This window comes from Gallinula chloropus, assembly GCF_964237585.1.
Source record: "Gallinula chloropus genome assembly, chromosome: 14".
In the NCBI taxonomy this organism is placed as follows: Eukaryota; Metazoa; Chordata; class Aves; order Gruiformes; family Rallidae; genus Gallinula; species Gallinula chloropus.
Window position 1 is genome coordinate 16,838,213 of NC_140099.1, and position 18,464 is coordinate 16,856,676.

General features: G+C 40.0%; 1 protein-coding gene across 1 annotated transcript in view; it reads right to left on the reverse strand.

Moving 5' to 3' along the window:
• Positions 1-6,979: 6,979 nt before the first annotated feature.
• The window catches only part of TRIP11 (thyroid hormone receptor interactor 11), a 30,306-nt gene continuing 18,821 nt past the window's right edge, over positions 6,980-18,464 (reverse strand). Inside the window, exons 13-20 of the mRNA XM_084270458.1 lie at positions 18,245-18,408; positions 17,264-17,367; positions 17,003-17,102; positions 13,759-13,840; positions 12,823-12,937; positions 12,153-12,275; positions 10,712-10,859; positions 6,980-8,449 (exon numbers count right to left, since the gene is read on the reverse strand). Of these exons, the coding sequence (XP_084126584.1) occupies positions 8,241-8,449; positions 10,712-10,859; positions 12,153-12,275; positions 12,823-12,937; positions 13,759-13,840; positions 17,003-17,102; positions 17,264-17,367; positions 18,245-18,408 (1,045 nt within the window). The 3' untranslated portion in view covers positions 6,980-8,240. The remainder of the gene's footprint in view (positions 8,450-10,711; positions 10,860-12,152; positions 12,276-12,822; positions 12,938-13,758; positions 13,841-17,002; positions 17,103-17,263; positions 17,368-18,244; positions 18,409-18,464) is intronic.

Here is an 18,464-nt window from a genome sequence, read left to right on the forward strand (position 1 = left end):
CCAAGACTTCTGGTTGCTTTTTCCAATAAAACATGTTCTTTGATCTTTTCCTCACCTTCGAATCTCCATGGTTATATGTCAGACAAATACAGGAGTAGCAAAAAGTTACTGTATGAGGAGAGGGATGACTGTTTTGTACTCGGGTAGTCAATAAGACATTTGTGTACTTTTCTTCCATGTGCACTGTCTGTGTGTTTCAAGAGTCATTATTCACTGCTCTGCAGCAGTAAGGGCTGCTGTAGGGAAGTGAGTGGGAACTCTATGGGTAGTGTTCATCCCCCTGAGCAGGGGACATACTCCTGTCTGCTAGGCCAGCCTTTGCTTTGACCTGTGCTGGCTGTCACAGCCCAGGGAGCTGAGCAGTACCTGGGGTTCCCCTGGAGAAGCAGCCTGGCTGCTCCCAAGAGCTCCAGTCTGTTTGGGTGCTGCGAGGGATCAGAAGCTCAGGCAGCCACATGAAAAGTTGGTGGCACGGGACCCTTCTCCCAATTGAGGCCCTTGTACTGCTAACAGAGCCCATTGCTGGGGCCTGGCAAAGCAATCAGTCCCCATTTAGTCCACTGTTTCAGAGCAAAATTTAAGAAGCTAAAGTTGTGCCAGATAACAGAACAGAAAGGAACAAAAACTCTGACAGGTTAAATGTAAAAAACAGAAAAGCAGGCCAAGAAAGTTTGAGAAACAAATCTTATGAGGCATAAAAGCTAATAATAATTTCTTTTTCAGACACACCAAGAGCAGGAAAACTGCCAAACAGTCTGTGAAGCCAAGAGATGAACAAAGTATAAAAATAGCACTTAGAAAAGATAAAAATCACAGTAGAAAGTTAAGTGATTCTTCTTCATCTGCATGAGATGAAGAAGATTCCTCTTTCATCTGCTAGAGAAACTTCAAGAGGTTGCCTTAGTGGAATTAAAAAAACCCAGCAAACCAAACAACAAAGGTAGTAAAAAAGAAAAAAGCTCATACTTGGGAGGATCTGCCTAGAAGTGAAGTGCCAGCAGAAGAGGTTGTAGAACAAATCAAGAAAATGAAGAGCAACAATTCATCAGAACTCACTCGACATTTAGAAGTTAAGAGCTGTAACTGAATTAAATGCAAAGTTATGTAGCAGCTGAGTTATTTATCCTAAGTGGAACCTCTCACAAAATTGCCTCAGCACTAGAACAGAAGGCACCAAATAAGGGGCTGTATGTAATAGGTTTCCATATAATGCTTAATAAAGTACAGAGAGGTAACCCACAATATCAGGCAAATGAGTAGCACAGAGCAGGAGATTGTGTTGGCTGTAGATTTTTTTGGAGATTATTCTTAAAAACTACACATCTCAGAAAACCACTTCTAATCCATCATGGTACATGGACTTATTTTTACATTTACTCTGTCACTCTCTGTAACTGAAACTGTCAGCAGCCAACTCCTTACTGGCACCTGTAAATCACAAACAGGAAGTTTTCCCAGCAAAAACTTCATAATTTGGGTATAATAGCTGTTACTTCTTTCCAAGTCTAGGATTTCATCTTCAGCCTTTGTAGCCACCTTTGGCAGCCCAAGAAGAGGAAACACGAAATGGGCACTGAGGCTGGGTTTGGTGTGGCCATCTCCCAGGGTCTGGGCACTGGAACACACCGTTAGGAGATCTGCAGAGATACCTTTAGAAGATCAGGCAGGGGGAAAGAGAGAAGGACCCAAGAGGGCAAGTCCAGCTGCTTTGTGAAGTGGAAATTCTCAGCACCAAGCCCATCTCTCCCTCTCTGCACTTCATTTTTAGTAGCAGGCATAGATGTCTTGGTACTGTGAGCAACTGTGGGGCTCAGTGCCAAGTACAAAAAGATCATGTCAACATGACTGAGTACACACAACCTCCTGCCTGGGAGCTACAGCCCTAATTGAGTCTCAGTTTGGCCTCTCACCAGAGTTTTGGTTATACCTCCAGAACTGGAAGGTTGGCCCTTCAGGTTTTGATCGGTTGCCATTTTAGTTACTAATGTAAATCTCTTCTTCCATGTAACTAGATTTACTAGTCACAGTGCAGGCTTCACGTTGCCTACAAAGCATCTGACTACTACATGTACCAGTTCAAGGAAGCAAGAGCCACTGGGTGAGTTCAGGAGAACGTCACAGCCAGAGTGCTGAGGGTTCCCTGCACACCCAGTCCAAGCAGACAGGTTCTGGCAGCATGCCAGTCTGTCAGTGGTACCATCTACAATGACACCACTGACAGACTGTGTACCACTGTCAGTGGTACTATCTACAAGCTCTTTGCCCTCAGGTGGCACTCGGTAGATCCTTGATCCCGAGTACCCTGCAGACAATGTGCTGCTGTTCAGAGTCTGGGTTTGGGTCCAGACACATCTGGCAAGTCTAGTTATGACTCATTCCTTTTCTTTAGAATCCTGTACTCCTCAGATTTTTGTAGTTTCATAATAAGCCTCCTCTAAGTTAGCTGAAAACTGTTAAACACATCTGCTCCTGCTCCTATTGTCAAAAATAAGGCAGTCTTCTGTTTGCCTTCATTTTTACTGGCACCCGCTACTTGAGCATACAGAGCAGAGTGCAACTAAATGTTTTCCAATTCTATTTCCAGAAGAAGGTTTGGTTCAATGACTGTTTTTCAGTGCTCCAGTCTACCATTCAAGCCACTTTCTTTACCACACTTTTATACCTCGTACAATTTACTGTGGATCCATGTAAACCAAAACATAAGGATGAATCGGAAATCACCTCTGTGATTGGCTTGCAATTCTGAAAACACCCTTTTATCACAAAAAATAGCTTCACTTGAGTACTTTAATACTTTATAACAATAGAGAAAACTGCAGGACATGAGGAAACACTATCACAGAAAGGCTAATTTTACAACCGACTTTTCCTGTGGTTGGCTCCCCCCATGACTACCTGTATCCCTTCCTACATGCAGTTTCTCAGACACCTACACCTGAAATTGTTTGGGGTCACTCATGGTCACTACCAATTTTTCTGAGAAATAACATTTGCAGATCTCATCTGTTATGCATGTTCCCTTTTAGGAACTAATATTTTTATCCAACTGGATGTATTTGTTCAGAACTGCAACTGGCTCTTGCTGTTGTACTACTTGCATCCAGTTGCCACGCTGTTGCTTAAGCTAAATATACTGATACGAGTATACTTACTCTTCAGGAACCACATGGATTCAGGAAACCCAAGTTATATAAATCAGGGTACCTTTATTGAGTTGTATAAATCCAGTTGTCACTGCCAAATTTAACGTGGGCTTCTGTAGCACTGCTTCCTGAGACTTCCTCTCTGAGTAGCGTCCAAAGGGCAAATTCCAAACCCCTTAGGTCCCCGCTCCCTATACAAAAGGGTAGGTTTAAAGCATTATACCTCTGGGCTTCCTGTTCTCAGAGGATTGTGTTTAGCAGAGCTTCCCATTCTAGGGAGTCAGAAGCTACCACCGGTCTGCTTTAACTAGGTCAAGATCAATCCTCCAACTTGGCTCACCCAATGGAACAGCCTTCACAGCTGGCAAACAGCAGGATACACACCATTTTGAGGGCCCTATGTGCTCATCTCTTGGACCACTGATTATTCCATCAAACATTAGATACAAAGCTGTCCTACAGCCATGGCTAATTGTTACCATTCCCCAGTGATACCTCCCTAGCTGCCTCAAATCTGTAAAACCTCTTTGGTCTGTGCCCCAAACCTGGGCATGCTGCAATTCATGTTATACAACCATCTTCAAGTTCACTGGGGTAGCACAGGCAGCACCCGATGCTCAAATGAAAACCTTAATCACACAGATGTACATACTGCCAGAGCACAGAATCACAGGGGTTGGAAGGGACCTCAAGAGCTCATCTGGTCCAACCCCCCTGCCAAAGCAGCTCCCCAGCTCATATTGCACAGGTCGGTGTCCAGACAGGTCTTGAGTATCTCCAGAGATGGAGACTCCACACCCCCTGGGCAGCCTGTCCCAGGGCTCCCTCACTGGGGAAAAGTTCTTCCCCATGTTGGTGTGGAACTCCCTGTGCTCCAACTTGCAGCCATTGCCCCTTGTCCTGTCCCCACAGACACTGAAAAGGGGCTGGCTGATTCCCCCTGCATCCCATACTTCAGATATTTATAAACATTAATTAGGTACCCCCCTTAAGTCTTCTTCTCTCCAGGCTGAACAGTCCCAGCTCACTCAGCCTTTCCTCACAGGGGAGATGCTCCAGGCCCTTAATCATCTCTGTCCCTCCTCTGGACTCTCTCCAGGAGATCCCTGTCTTTTTTATCCCAGGGAGCCCAGAACTGGACACAACACTCCAGGTGGGGCCTGACCAGGGCAGAGCAGAGGGGGAGGATCCCCTCCTGGCCACAGTCCTCCTGATGCCCCCCAGGATCCCATTGGCTCTCTCAGCCCCCAGGGCACACTGCTGGCTCACGGCCAACCTGTCATCAACCCCAGGTCCTTCTCCGCAGAGTTCTTCTCCAGCAGGTCATCCCCCAAAATCCCCCTGTCTCAACAATACTGGCTGATACTCACACCATTTCCAGAGTCAGGTTTCCTTTACACTAAGGGAGGGAGAACAACATTGCAGTTTGTTGGTACAGCAAGGGTCAGACTTTTTCTCTTTGCCAATTAACACAAAACGCATCATTTAGCTCACTAGCCTGCAGTCTGTCAGTGCTTGCTGACATGGGCACATGACAGCACTTCTAAATTCTGCCAGTCATTGATAAAACCCTCTAATAATAGTAGAATCAAACATTATCATCTTCTTCCACTCAGACTTAATACTTTTTAAATGGATGTCATTAAAACAGATGGTCAATTGCAAACACTGAAAACTGGATTGAACCATGGGGACACAGGACTTCTGGTCCGTTCCCTGCCAAACGTGGCATCCAATTTTCTTTCACTGCAATTTCCACCTGGTGCACAGGCAAAATTCCACTGCTCACAAGTTCATCAACCACAAGAAGGAGAGAGACTAAACTGCACCACCACTTCCTTGGTAACAAGAACGGTCTTAAAGCCTGGGGCATCTTCTCCGGGCTGTTAAAAAGCCAGCGTTGAATCTCTAGCTGTAGTTCTCTGGGGACAAGCAGGAGACTACAGCTCGTCCCACACGCTTCAGCAGGAGCAACTGCACTGACAGAAGCAAAGCTGAGGTTTTCATACAACACACAATATGAACCTTTCTTTGGATATTCATTTTTCCCACTGCTGTGGGAAGTAGAAGACAACTCTCCCATTGGATGACAGCAGGTAATTTTGATTTCATCAGTACATTTGCAAATAGCAAGTACATCCAGAAAGATGTTTTCTAGTCTTGCTGGCAAACAACACCCTTTTCTCTGGAAAAAAATTCACCTGCACATTTTCTACTGTCAGTAAAGGAGCGTAGATGTTAGGCAAATGTATTTCACCCTCTCGGCCACTTGCAGGAAGGGCACATCATCTCCCTTGCTTTCAGCAGGCTAGGTTAAGGTTTCACCTACACAATAAGCATGCAGGCCCTAAATACGTGGTTGATCTACAGAAACACCTGCCCCAACTAAACGTTATAGCTGGGTTCCACTATTGTGCATTGATTTAATACAGAAAAGAGTTAGGACAGTACTTTTTTCCTTGCAAAATCAAGGTGAAGGACAATAGCTAAATGATACGCAGAATTTTTCAGCCACTGCACCTGCTCAAATTCCACAGAGAATTCCCCCACCACCACCCTGACACTGCTGTGTGAAAGACCCAGACAATTAACAGGATTGACTACACAAGTCACATACTTACATGTGGGAAGCTGCTGAGGTATATGTATGCAAAACAGTTACCAAGCTCAAAGTAAACACAGATGAAAAATTAGAAAAAAAAAATGTATCTCCTAATCTTGCAATAAAAACAAATCTTCAGAGTTTATAGTAGTCTGAGACAGTCTAAGAAGGTAGAAACAAGGCAAGGAAGTTGTTCTACCCTTTTCAGTGGGAAAGTACTGCCTGGAACACAGGGCACATTTAATTTCTACCACAGCAACGAAACTTACCAATGTGCTTGTGGAATAAAGCCTAGAACAGAACCTCTAAGCCAGAAGGATTTTCTCCACAGTTCAACAAACCTCCTAGGACTTAAATGACTGAAGCCTCTTCTACCTCTCCTATCGAGGATTTTCTTCTCTCTGAAGTAGTTTAACAAGGAACTCTGAAGTTTTTCAGTAACTTTGCTGGCTTTAGATTGTTCTCCTGAAACTCACAGCTTACTGTGGAAATGGAGCTGATACACGGCATGCTAAACCACAGTAAGACCATTGATTTCTCTTATTAGCACTTCCAAAGCTTCCTGGAAGATAAGCACGTACATACTGTGTTCTCTGCAACAAAGAAAACATTTGCACAGATGGGCTGGGTTAGTATATTCAGGAACAGTGAGCAGCATAAGACCAGTTATAATACGTAAGGCACAATTAAAAATAAAGTCCCCAAAAAACTAAACACTTCCTTCTGCTCTGGCACACCAGAAGGCAATTTTTATTCTGAAGCAGCTATATATCTTTAAATAGACACGACTACGAGAACACGAGAGACTGCACAGAAGCCATCTGATTTCAGTTTTCTTTACATATATATCCTACAGAACTATTCCAGTCCCATTTAAAAGAAGACATACATTCAAAATATCAAACTGAAAGTTCTCAGTGGACATAGTTTCAAATTCACCTTACATTTATTATGCAACACAGGATTTACTTTGGTACCTATGTGTGGATGCTATCCTTTCAGAAACCAAACTGCCAAATTTATTACTTTGTCTATAACGGAGTAAAAAAATTTAAAATAAAAATTTCAGTATGAGCAATCCACTTCCAAATTTGCATAAGTCTTCCACAAAGTATTAACATATGCCACTCGAGCAGTTCCTAAAAAAGATTTCCTAGATTTCAAGGCAACAAACCAAATTTGCTATTTGACCTCTTCATAAATAAAGGCAGGCTTCTTGCATTGTTTTGGTTGGTTCTGTACAAGTTTCAGTAATATGCTTTATTTAAATATAACTCTTACAACAATTTAATCCAGTACCTTAATGAAAACGAGAAGTAAAGGTTGACAGTTCTAATATAGAACTTGCACAACAGTTATCTTAACACCAGCTAACCAAGGAATGGCATATAAAAAGATTTAGAAACAACGTATCTTCAACTGCAAGATGTTTTATCTCAGATTCACTATGAAGATGACTTCTGCAAGATGACTTTCATCCTTTAGTATGCAACTTCCTTCTTTACCTGTCAAAGTGTACAAGTTATCATGGCAAAATTTACAGAGTAATTAACTTTGGCTTTAGTCTTACAAAGAACTATTTACACGTTTGAGATAAGTAAGCATCTTTTCCCCTTTAAATTCTATACAGCTGTTCAAGCTTTAAGCCTGTAGTTAGAACTACAAAATCCTGCAAGATAAAACGACTCTCAAATATACATCTTAGACCATTAAAGTGTCTTTATATCTGTGAACCCATCTTTTGCTACACTACCCAACTTGATCACAGACACCTCTAGAAAATGAAGCACTCGCTTCCACAGTTAACTCCTTGGTGCTGATGTATTTGACTGCTGAAAGCAGCTGGGGGGTGTGTGCCAAACCACATTTGAGGCATTTAACATGCTTCAAATTGCCCCAAATGGGACTCTCCTGCACAGAAGAGATACACCTCCTAATGTACATTAAATACATGTCATAAACTATGCATGGGAACACTATAGGTGCTCAATAATCATACTCCAATAAGCTCACTGTCTTATTCTCTGGAGTTGGTGTCATTCATTGAACACCTCAAAGAAGATCAATTTTGCCTGGAGATTTTTTTTTTAATTGAAGTTTTGTTCTTGAGGGCCCACTGCCAGTGGCAGATCATTTAAAATGTAAATTCAGTTCTCAACACCAAAGAGTTAATGATGTCTATGCATAACTGAAACAACTCAGGACATAACTAAGGTTTTAAAATCCTTCAATTTGTCGTTACAATCTAGCAACAAGACAGATTTGTATTTTTTCCCCTCAATTTAAGATTTGACCAATGGCCAAAACGATCGCCTGCTGCAAGGGCCACCATCAGAATTTCCAAAGCACTGGTTAGCTCATAATTAAAAGAAAAGCAAGTAACAACTGCAAACAAGAACATTATTTTTTACAGAAGGCCTCATTGTGGTAAATTATACACAGCATAGTGTTCTAGTTTTCTTTAAAGTGCTACTATCATATTGACTCAAGGTCATCTATTGTTTTAGGAGGTCTTTTAGTACAGCACCAGCACTAGCATCAGGGGACACTGGCAGTGGTGTAAAAGTAGGCAATGTATCTGAAATAGGTTTCATAAGCAGATGTCCAGATTTATTAGCAGGTGTTATGAGAGGCACTGCTGCAGATCGAGGTGCTAAAAAGGGGTTTGCATCTGGTCTCCTGCCCGTTCCCAAGACTGCGGAATCTGAAACGTAAGAAAAAAGCAACCCATGATCAAACAAAATCAGCAACAAAACCACTTTGCTGGAAAGCATCTGTAAGCCTACTCAACGTTAGAGCCCTTGTTCACAAACAAATTCTACAACTGCCTACTGCACTTAAAACATGACAATCCTATCTGCTTGTCATGGACTGCAGACACTTCCACACACTTTCACTCTATTTTGCCTCATCTTGGATCTCATCTGCCACTGGCTTCTTTAGCTGAACAACCCCTCTGTCCACCCTTCAGGCCACCAGCTACAAGACATAACTTAAAGGTTAGGGCACTCCCAGGCCCTGGCAACCATACTGTGCTTGTTGACAGCGAAGATTCAGTAACAGCTTAGGCTACCACCAAAAGAATCCATACCCCTCAGTGACAAGCAACAGGAATGCCCTTAGCCAAGGTTTGTGTCACATGTGCAATGTCAGACATGAATTGTCTGTCACGTTGACTGTAGCACTGTGCAAAGGCATAAGGGCCCTTGTGCCTGCACTGCAATGGGGCACACAGGTAGGTTTCCTGCCCCCAGAAAAACCCTGTAAATAAGCATCACAAGTAGCAAGTCACAATTTAGTCTTGAGACAGAACCTAAGGTTCACTCATTAGTCAAAGTCCAACAAAATTTCCATTTTAATAAAAAGCATTAATGAACTGTTTTAAAAAAAACCCTAACAACTGACTTGCCCCTCCTTGCTTTCACCCATCAAATCTCCACTCAGCTCCACATGGAACCCGGTCTCGAGGTTCCTATACCAGACACAAACCAGAAACTGACACTCCCATATCACACTACTTGTTTGGGTACCTGATTTTATTCAGATTGTTTTGTTTTAGAAGAGGTCTTTCATCATGCAAACATCCTAATTCTCATAAATGCCTATCTGTGTGCATATCTGTGTCCAGCACAGAACTGCTACCGTATGGTTTATTTCTAGGAACAGAAATCTTACAGCACCCAAAGAATTATAGGGATATACATAATGGGTGTCTAGTTTTAGAAGCCAGCAATTTAGCTCCTGAATGGATAACAGGGTCCAAGATTTAATTTTCCCTGACAGGGACATAGATACTGTACCTATTACAGAACAGATACTTGCAAGCAGAACAGATACTTTACCTATTAATCACAGAATCATTAAGGTTGGAAAAGACCTCCAAGATCATCTAGTCCAACCATCCTGCAACCACCTATATTACTAACTAAACCATGTCCCTAAGTACCTCATCTTCCCTGAAAACCCTGAGGGATGGCGACTCCACCACCTCCCTGGGCAACGTGTTCCATCACATTACTGTTGTACCACAAGGAAGAAGAGTGAAAAGAAAATTCAGTATCATTTAGGTTTATTAAAAAAATAAATACTGATTTCAGAGATAGATTGGTATTTCACAGTGGACATTTATACTTTGTAATAACTGACATTAGCTGGCTTAGAGGGTTTTTTTAGTGCATCTCTCTTTGTAATTCTATACAATAAATACAGTTTTTTTGTTGGGTTTTTTTAAGCTTACACTTAGAAGTTGCAATCAAAACAGCCCTCTGCAAATCAGCAGAAATTTATTAAGGTGAAGTCTTAATGAATGTAAACAAATTAATTACAAGCTGGATCAGTTAAACTGAAGATTTGGATCTTAAAATTACTTAGACAACAATACAGAGTTCCTTACAGAATTGTGAGTCAAAAAAGCCCAAACCCCTACTTTCAATATATGTAAATGTAATTATTCTCTGTCTTAGAAAAATCAAAGTTAAAACTCATGCACAGCTTACAGATATTTCCAATCATGCCACAGACTTAACTGATTTTATATCAGTCCTCTCTGAGCAATCAGATTCTACGTACCAGAGAGGCTCTACAAGGCTGGCATTACTTGCATTCTTCACTCAGTGAGAACCAAGCTGATCAACAGTGATGTTTAAAATCAGAAGTGGTTCACTGATGTACCATATGGAGTTGGCTGCACCTGATTGGCTCTCAGCAGATGCTGTTAAAGCCTTTCCCTATGAAAGGGAACATGTTGCCTCTAATTGTGTGTACTGAGATTTCAGGAAGCGGGCTATGGAAACAGTGGGAAGACATGTTGGTAAAGGGAAAAAGAAAGGGAAGAAAAAGTAGGAAATTGGCACATGGGGAAAGAAAATTCATAGTTCAAAAGTGTGGTAGCACAGAATCATTGATGTAACCTTGAAAATTCTCTCTTTACGTTCTATGTAGATTCAAATTTTCCTTCAAACGTTACCTTGCAGTTGACTGCTGGATGGAGAACTGCTTGTTTTACCAGCTCCTGCTGCTCCTAAAGGTTTCATATCGTGAACAGAAAGTTTGGGTGGAGGAAGGCTGGGGCAGGATTCTGTTTCAAGGAATTTCACAAACAGTTCTGAAAAAGACTACAAGACGCTACTAGTTATTTTATTTTACTGATGCTCTGTTGAAAAGTATGTAAGTTAAACATACATAAACCCAAACATGCTTAAGACAATAAGCTGTCAACAGCCCCCAAAGATTTTGTTCTGGTACTAATAAGTCCTTTGTACCAAGTAGTTCTTAGTGAGTGACAAACACACTTATTTTCAAAATAGACAGCTTTTTGTTGTCTCAGTAAATGCTATTTATGTGAAATTGATAGTCTCTAAAGATAAACACACATACTTCCATTATTGATTAAAGCCAATTGTTACAAGAATCCCATGTTACTACTAACATCACAATATTTCCTGTGTCCATGCTGAAGCAAATTGCTCCCCCAGAAACACATAAACAAACATTTCTATTAAAACTCATTGCTTGCTTTATTTGTGAGAAAGTCTTGAATAAAGGAAGCATGGAAGGATTAAGTAGTGTCAGTAGCATCACAAGATACGTTTTTGCTTAGAAGAGCCTGTACTACAGATACAAATGCATTAATCTTCCTCTTTTATGTCTGTAGTTAACCAGACCCCAATTCTCTGGGGGCTTAAGAGCCTGCATTATTTTAGTGGGCAACCCCCAATCCCTACACTTCAAGATAATTTACAAGAATCACTCCTCTTCATGCTTTTCTAGCTTGATGAGCAAACACCCATAGTGTGACCAAAGCCTGGTCAGTCCCTTAGCGCTCTGTCCTTGAGTGCATCATTTACTAGTTTGCAAAATGGAGAGTTCCACAGGTAACTGCTCCTATGGTCCATGCCATGAAAACTGTTGCTTTGCAGTATTTGAAAGCTTCAAATATCATATTTATATGCTGTGCATAAGAGGAACTAACTGCAGCAGCTAATAAATCTTTTCAAATGAAATTTAAATGACATAGGAACAGCCACAAAATAAGATGTCATGGTCTTCTACACTGATGAGTACTGCAGAATTACAGACTCCCACATGTATTTAACGTCCAGCACTGTACATTTGCAAGACAGAAGATCATACTGTAAGAAGTCAGTACACCCAGGAACAGCTGGAACAGTAACTGGATTTCTGTATTAGCCTAACAGTCAGCAACGTATGCTTTTCATCAACACCTATATATTTATTTAGTGCAGAAAAACTTTTTACACCAAAGCAGTTCCACAAAACATGCAAACAATGGAAGGTACAGTAGCATCAGGAAACGAAGCTCAATATGCCAATGAACTAAATAGCAGCATTAATCTGCATCTGCCCCATCTTCCCACTCACATGGCGAACGTGCAGTTCATACTCACACTATTGAAAATGTTCTGATGAGTTGGCCTCAAGGGTGTGTTAGGGACACTCTTTGAACCAGCTCCTCCACCAAGCCAGCCCGTCACCCATCTTGTAACTCCTCTTTGGTCTTCAGATAATAACTAGGAAGTATTAAAAGAAGTTAGAAACCAAAAATAAAGCAGCAGATAAAGGAAACTGCAACACTCTGCTCATTATATTTACTGATAATAGCTATGTGAGAATCCTACATATAAATAAAAACTGTAATTACTATAAAAACCTAATTCTCTGCCTCCTGAAGACTGGGACTCTAAAAACCTGGTTCTTCACTTAAAAATATAAGCCTTGTGTTCTTCACAATGCCTAGTGCTACACATAAAATTGGCTTAATTTTCTGTAACTGCTGTATTACAGCTATTGTACACAACAGCACAAAGTGAAATCCATTCCTTTCTGTGTCAGCATTCCTCAGCAAAATGAGATCCATCTATTAAAATAACGTTATCAAAATATTCCATTAAGTTCAGCACATCCTGCGTCAGGATTAATTCAGATGAGACAACAAAACCTATACTTTCTCCACATGAAGTCCAGGGACAGCCACATTTAATTTAGCAGCAAGTTGTTCTATTTTCAGGTAAGCATACAACAAATAAAAAGGAAGTCTAGTTTTCTGCAAAGTATTACCTGATCAAGTTCTTCCTTTTTTACTCCCAAGATACTTCCCATTAACCTTAACACTTCATGGCGTTTATTTTTTGGAGTATGAAAATGTCCAACAAAGAGATTTCTCATCAGAAGCCTGCAGAACAAAGGAAGCTTGTTATGCAATCTGGTTTTATGTTAACAGTTGGTACTCCAACATCGATGCATTTATTCCTCATACTCCTGCCTAATTTGCAATACAAGTTAAAAAAATACTCTTATACAAGGAACTAAAAAGGTACCTCACCAATTTTCTTCTCTTGTGAGTTATAATAACATTTCCTATATGGTAAGTGTCATAATAAGGACAATATTAGAAATATCATATGCAGCCAGGTGAAACTGAATTGTATGTGAGAACGTTTTAAGTGCTACAATCAGGGAGAAAGTTTGTTCTAAATTCTTAACTCAGGAAAGTGTTTAAAGAGATACTTACACACACTGGGGACACAAGTCCCAAACTGAGACACAAAGAAAGGGACAGAGAAACCCATTTGCCTATCCCCATTTCAGTTCTATCAGGTAAAGAGAAGAATAAAAAAAGACCAAGAGAGATTTACACAACATCCAGTCCTAAGTGAAAAGGGCACCTTACACTTTATAACAGATGCTTTATATATTTTTACACTTTAGAACAGATGCTTACTAGGAACTCTCATCTCCATCCGCACATTGAAGTGCAGTTCCACTTAAACATACCAGTAATCCAAACGTATATACACACTGGTCTTACTAATAAAAACTATTATAAAAATCACCACCAAGCAATTGAGAAATGTCAAAAATAATCCAGTATAATTACAAGATCATGTACAGAAGCCCAGTTCTGCAATACTCTTGCAGCTGTTAGTGATACAGCTGTATGTTGTGCGGAACAAAACCCCAAGCCGTATACCGAGTCTCTCACTGAAGACTTACTTGTCCACTTTTCCTTCCGTGCTGTTCATAAGATTCATTAGTTTATTCTGTACATCTTCTAACATTTCTCTTCTGATCTCACCTACAAAATGTTACATTACAGCAAGTGAACAAAACTTTGAAGCTTTGTTGCAAAACTTATTAATAATACACACTTAATTTTTAAAACAAAAATCTGCTAATATTGTGATGGTGCTTTTTAAACAAAATCAGCTTTTTTATTAAATAGTGTCAACTTGGTAAGTGTTTATTATTTCAAACCCTAAGCTAAAATTTCTGCAATGATACTTGTTGCTAAAGTACAGGAACACACAGAAAATAAATCAACAGCTGGTCTGATGAACTGCTCTTTTCTCTAAGGAAAGTGACTTTTATACATTTTCATACCCTTCAAATCATGAGGGATGCATGGAAAACACTCCACTCTAGTTTCCATGTGACTTTAATAAATGCACACTGCAATTTCATCAAGAAAACACAGTTCTGAATTAACAGCAATAACTGTGAGAACTTGCACAGAGTGCCTGTATATACACATATGGAAGAACTAGGCTGTGAAATGAACACAACCTGGTATGTCCTGTTCAAATACCCCAATTCTTTCATACAAATATTTCACTTCACAAATGTGAACTCTAGAGAGTACAGAGTAGAGCAAACTAACTAGTGTCTTGCTGGGAAAGTTCTTATTCAAGAAACATAAGGATTAAGCTCCTTATTTGAAACAAGTTAAAACCCAAACAAAATTATATATATTATATAACAATATCTCTTACAACAACTACATCCACACGCACTGAAATCCATTCCAATAATGTGACTACTCTTCAGCACTCCTCTTTCAAAACATCAGGGTGTGACACAAGAGAACTCATCTATGGCTTCAAGTTTAAACTCACTTAAAATTACATTGTTTTGTAAAGGTGGTTAAATAGGGCACCACTACTGGAAAGAAAACATGTGGTATGTACTTATGGAATGCTAAGAGTTGTAGGAACACACATAGAAGCTGAGTTGCTATTGAGATATCCACAGAGTAAAAGAAAATTAATAAACTACTAATGACACAAAAAGATAAACAGCACCTGGAAACAAGCTTTAAGTAAATCTCATGCTGTTGCTATTGCTCTACAAAGCACGACAATGGCAAGTTGCCTTTACATTTTTTATTTGCATGATCAATTTTAAAACAAGTTTATTAATTATTTCAATTAAGCATTGCTGCTGTTTTCTATTTTTCCTGGCAAAAGGATTTTATATGAAAGCAGACCAACTTTTAAGGACATTTACACAGCTATATTCCATCCACAGTAGTGACTATGCAGCTCCCATCATTAAACATATTAAATGGAATATTTCCTTCTAAAATAGACTCTCACAGTTGAAAAGGACTTAAACACGTACTTTCCGTGTATGAAAAGACTGGATAATAAAAAGACCTGAGCCAAAATCCAGCACGGACTGCTGTAAACCAGACATTTACAACAGTCTCCAATAATCTGTTAACCATTTATGGCAATCCAGAAAACTGCATCTGGTATATCTTATACTTTTCCATTAAAATTACTACTTGTGCCAAAAAAATCCATAAAGAAATCCTTCAAAAGATTTGGCCAACAAAAGTGTGTCTGGGAATGCATTTGGACAATTTTCAATAAGACATTATATGTTTTCTTGTGTAAATAGAGAAAATGGAGTGGTCTCGTTTCTCCTCCATAAAAATTATGATTTATTCTACAACAACATTAAAGTGCTGTTTCCTTTATGCAACAATCCCTTTTCTTTTTTTAAACAAGTAAATCACTTGCCAATACAACATAGCTTGATAAAATACTGAGATTTGGTTTTCTCTCAAAGTTCAACCCCCTACTTTCATATGCAAAGGTTTGTCCTCAAGATTAACTAGTAATGAAGAGCTTCCCATTTGGATTGCTGTATCTCCTTAAGCCAAATTTCTTTTCAGCCCACAGTGTTTGAAAGTTTTAGCTGCGAATGTCTGCAGCAAGAGAGAGATATACAGACCAGTCAGTTCAAACATGAGTCAGTATTTGGCAGCTTGAAATTTAATTTATCTTGTAAAATTCATATGAGAACTCAGGGAACACTCCTATGATACCCACTTGGATACCTAATCAATTGCAGTTATACAAGTAAATTTACATGATTACACATTCAATTATGTAAAGTCAAAACTTCTTTGCAGTTTTGCTGGAATTGTGAAGACTACATTCAATAGTGTAAGGCCATAAAAGAGAAATACACATTGAAGTGATACCAGTATTTAGTGAAGAGTTAGTCTGCCTTTTTAGGCTTTCCTAAGGTTTTAAGGGTGTGAAGTCTATGCACTTCTTACAGAATTTGTGTTCCAGTGATGTCAGAAAGAACAAAGAAAAACAAAGCCACACCCAAAAACATTCACAGCAATCAAAGAAACAGGTATTTTGGAAGTGACCTCTAGATTGTCTAGTCCAACCCCTCTGCTCAAGCAGGGTCATCTACATCTATAGCAGGCTGTCCTGGGCCATGGCCAGTTGGGTTTTGACAAACCTATTCCAGTGTTTGACCACCCTCACCGTAAGTATTCTTCCTTCTCAAAACTGTTTCTTCTGGCAAACCTCTCTACCATCTGGCCAATCTCCCTACCATCTGGCCAAGTTTTGTCTTCAAATGCAAAGTAATTACATTCATCAAGTATTAGAGTACTTAATATGAGAACAACATGAAAGGCATCTTTCTAAATACGAACAATCAGGAAGTTTATTTGAAATGACATCTAAAAAAACAGTCTGAAGATATGTCCAAGACCTTCCACATAATCTCTTCACTCTCACATCTGCACAAAGGCTGCTCCCCCTACACCTCGTAACAGGAGCACACCCTTTCTCTCTGCCTCACTGTATTCCTATGTCTCTGAAATAGGGTAGTTACTCTGGAAAATGTGACAATGTTTGATATTTCACAAACCTTTTAGAAAGACACTAAACAAAGCTAAATTAAAGGCTTTGGTATTTATGGGGAAAAAACCCAATCAACTACTACAGGCTTTTTCTTGAGAAAGTTCCCTAACAGAAGGTAAACATACTTTTCCAAACTTGCTTTATTAACAAGGACGTTCTCATAAGGTGACACAGAACTGCTCTCTTCCTCAGAGGAGATGAATTTGGCTAAGTGTCTAGGAATACTACATTGTCTCCCCAGCTGCTTGGATGTTTTAAACACAGAAAAAAATTATAAATGTAGTTACCTTCCTTCTTAAGCTCTTCAATCTGCTCCTCTTTGACATCAAGCTGCTCAGTAAGCCTTGATGCTGCATCCAGTGCAGCATTTGCCTCTCCTAAACTTTCCTGAGTAGAGGGCAGGAACAGGACAAAGAGAGAAGCAATTGAGTTCATTATCCTGTTTTCTTAGTAACAACACACTTAACACAGCTGCTGACAAAAAAAAAAAAAATCAATCAAGAATTAGCACTCAGTTTCAGAGGGTTCAATTTCATTATTCAGCCCACCTGCAGCGATACAACTTTTTCTTCTAAGCTTTCTGCTTTTTTCCTCCATTCTGCAGTCTGTTTTTGGTGTTTCTCAACCTCTGCTGAATACATAGCTTTTTCTTCTAAAGGATTAGACATGCAAAATAAAACAAACAAAAAATCTTGATTCACAACATGTAATTTTTTTTGGATATGCAATTACAAAATTTCACCATTATCATAATGGGTCTTCACAAGGTAGGGGTGGAGTTCAAATTTTTTAAATGAGATCACAGAATCATAGAATAGTTAGGGTTGGAAGGGACCCGAAAGATCACCAATTTCCAACCCCCCCTGCTCCTTCATCACTAAGGACCATTTCCCAAGGGGTCCTACTGATTAACTCCCTGAAGAGCTGGAATTTTGCTTTCCTAAAATTGAGTGTCCTAACTACTCTCCTTGGCTGTCCCATATCCCTCCAGACCTTGAACTCTACCAATGTGTGATCCCTGCAGCCCAGGCTACTTCCAATCTTGATGTCACTGATGAGCTCACACACAGGTGTGACCATCAGGGTTTAGTACTGCACCCCTTGATAAGGATGAGGGGATGCAATACTAGCACTGCTGCAGTACTAGCTTGCTGTGCTACTTATCCAACAGATGTCAGGGTGGTTGAAGCCTCCAAGAAGGACAAGAGTTTTTGAGCGTGAGGCCTTCTATAGCTGGAGGAAGAAGGCTTCATCTAAGGGCTCTCCTTGATCAGACGGCCTGCAGTAGATGCCAACCACAATGTTCTCTTTATTGCCTCCGTCCCTTATTCTCACCCACAGATACTCACCACCAGCTTTCACAGTGTCAGAATTGTTTTAATAGGCTTTTAAAAAGACAATGGATTCAGATATCTGAAGCTATCAATATGGAAACCAGGAAATTAGTATTTAAAAAGCACAAAAATATGGTAACTGTCCAGGTTGAAAAAGACTTGTTGCAATCATTGCTATTTCTTGACCAAACTTACCCTGTTGGAATTGCTCTAGTACCATCTGCAGGTTGGCCAGCGACAACGCATACTGCTTCACTTGGTCCTGCGAGATGCTGAGCTGCAGCACAGTTTCATCTCTCTGCTTGGAAACCAGGTTTAATTGCTCTTGCAAAGATTCAACTTGCAGACTAGCTTGATGACTTAATGAAAATAAAATACATTATTTACGAAGACAATAATGGAAGTCATCACAGAA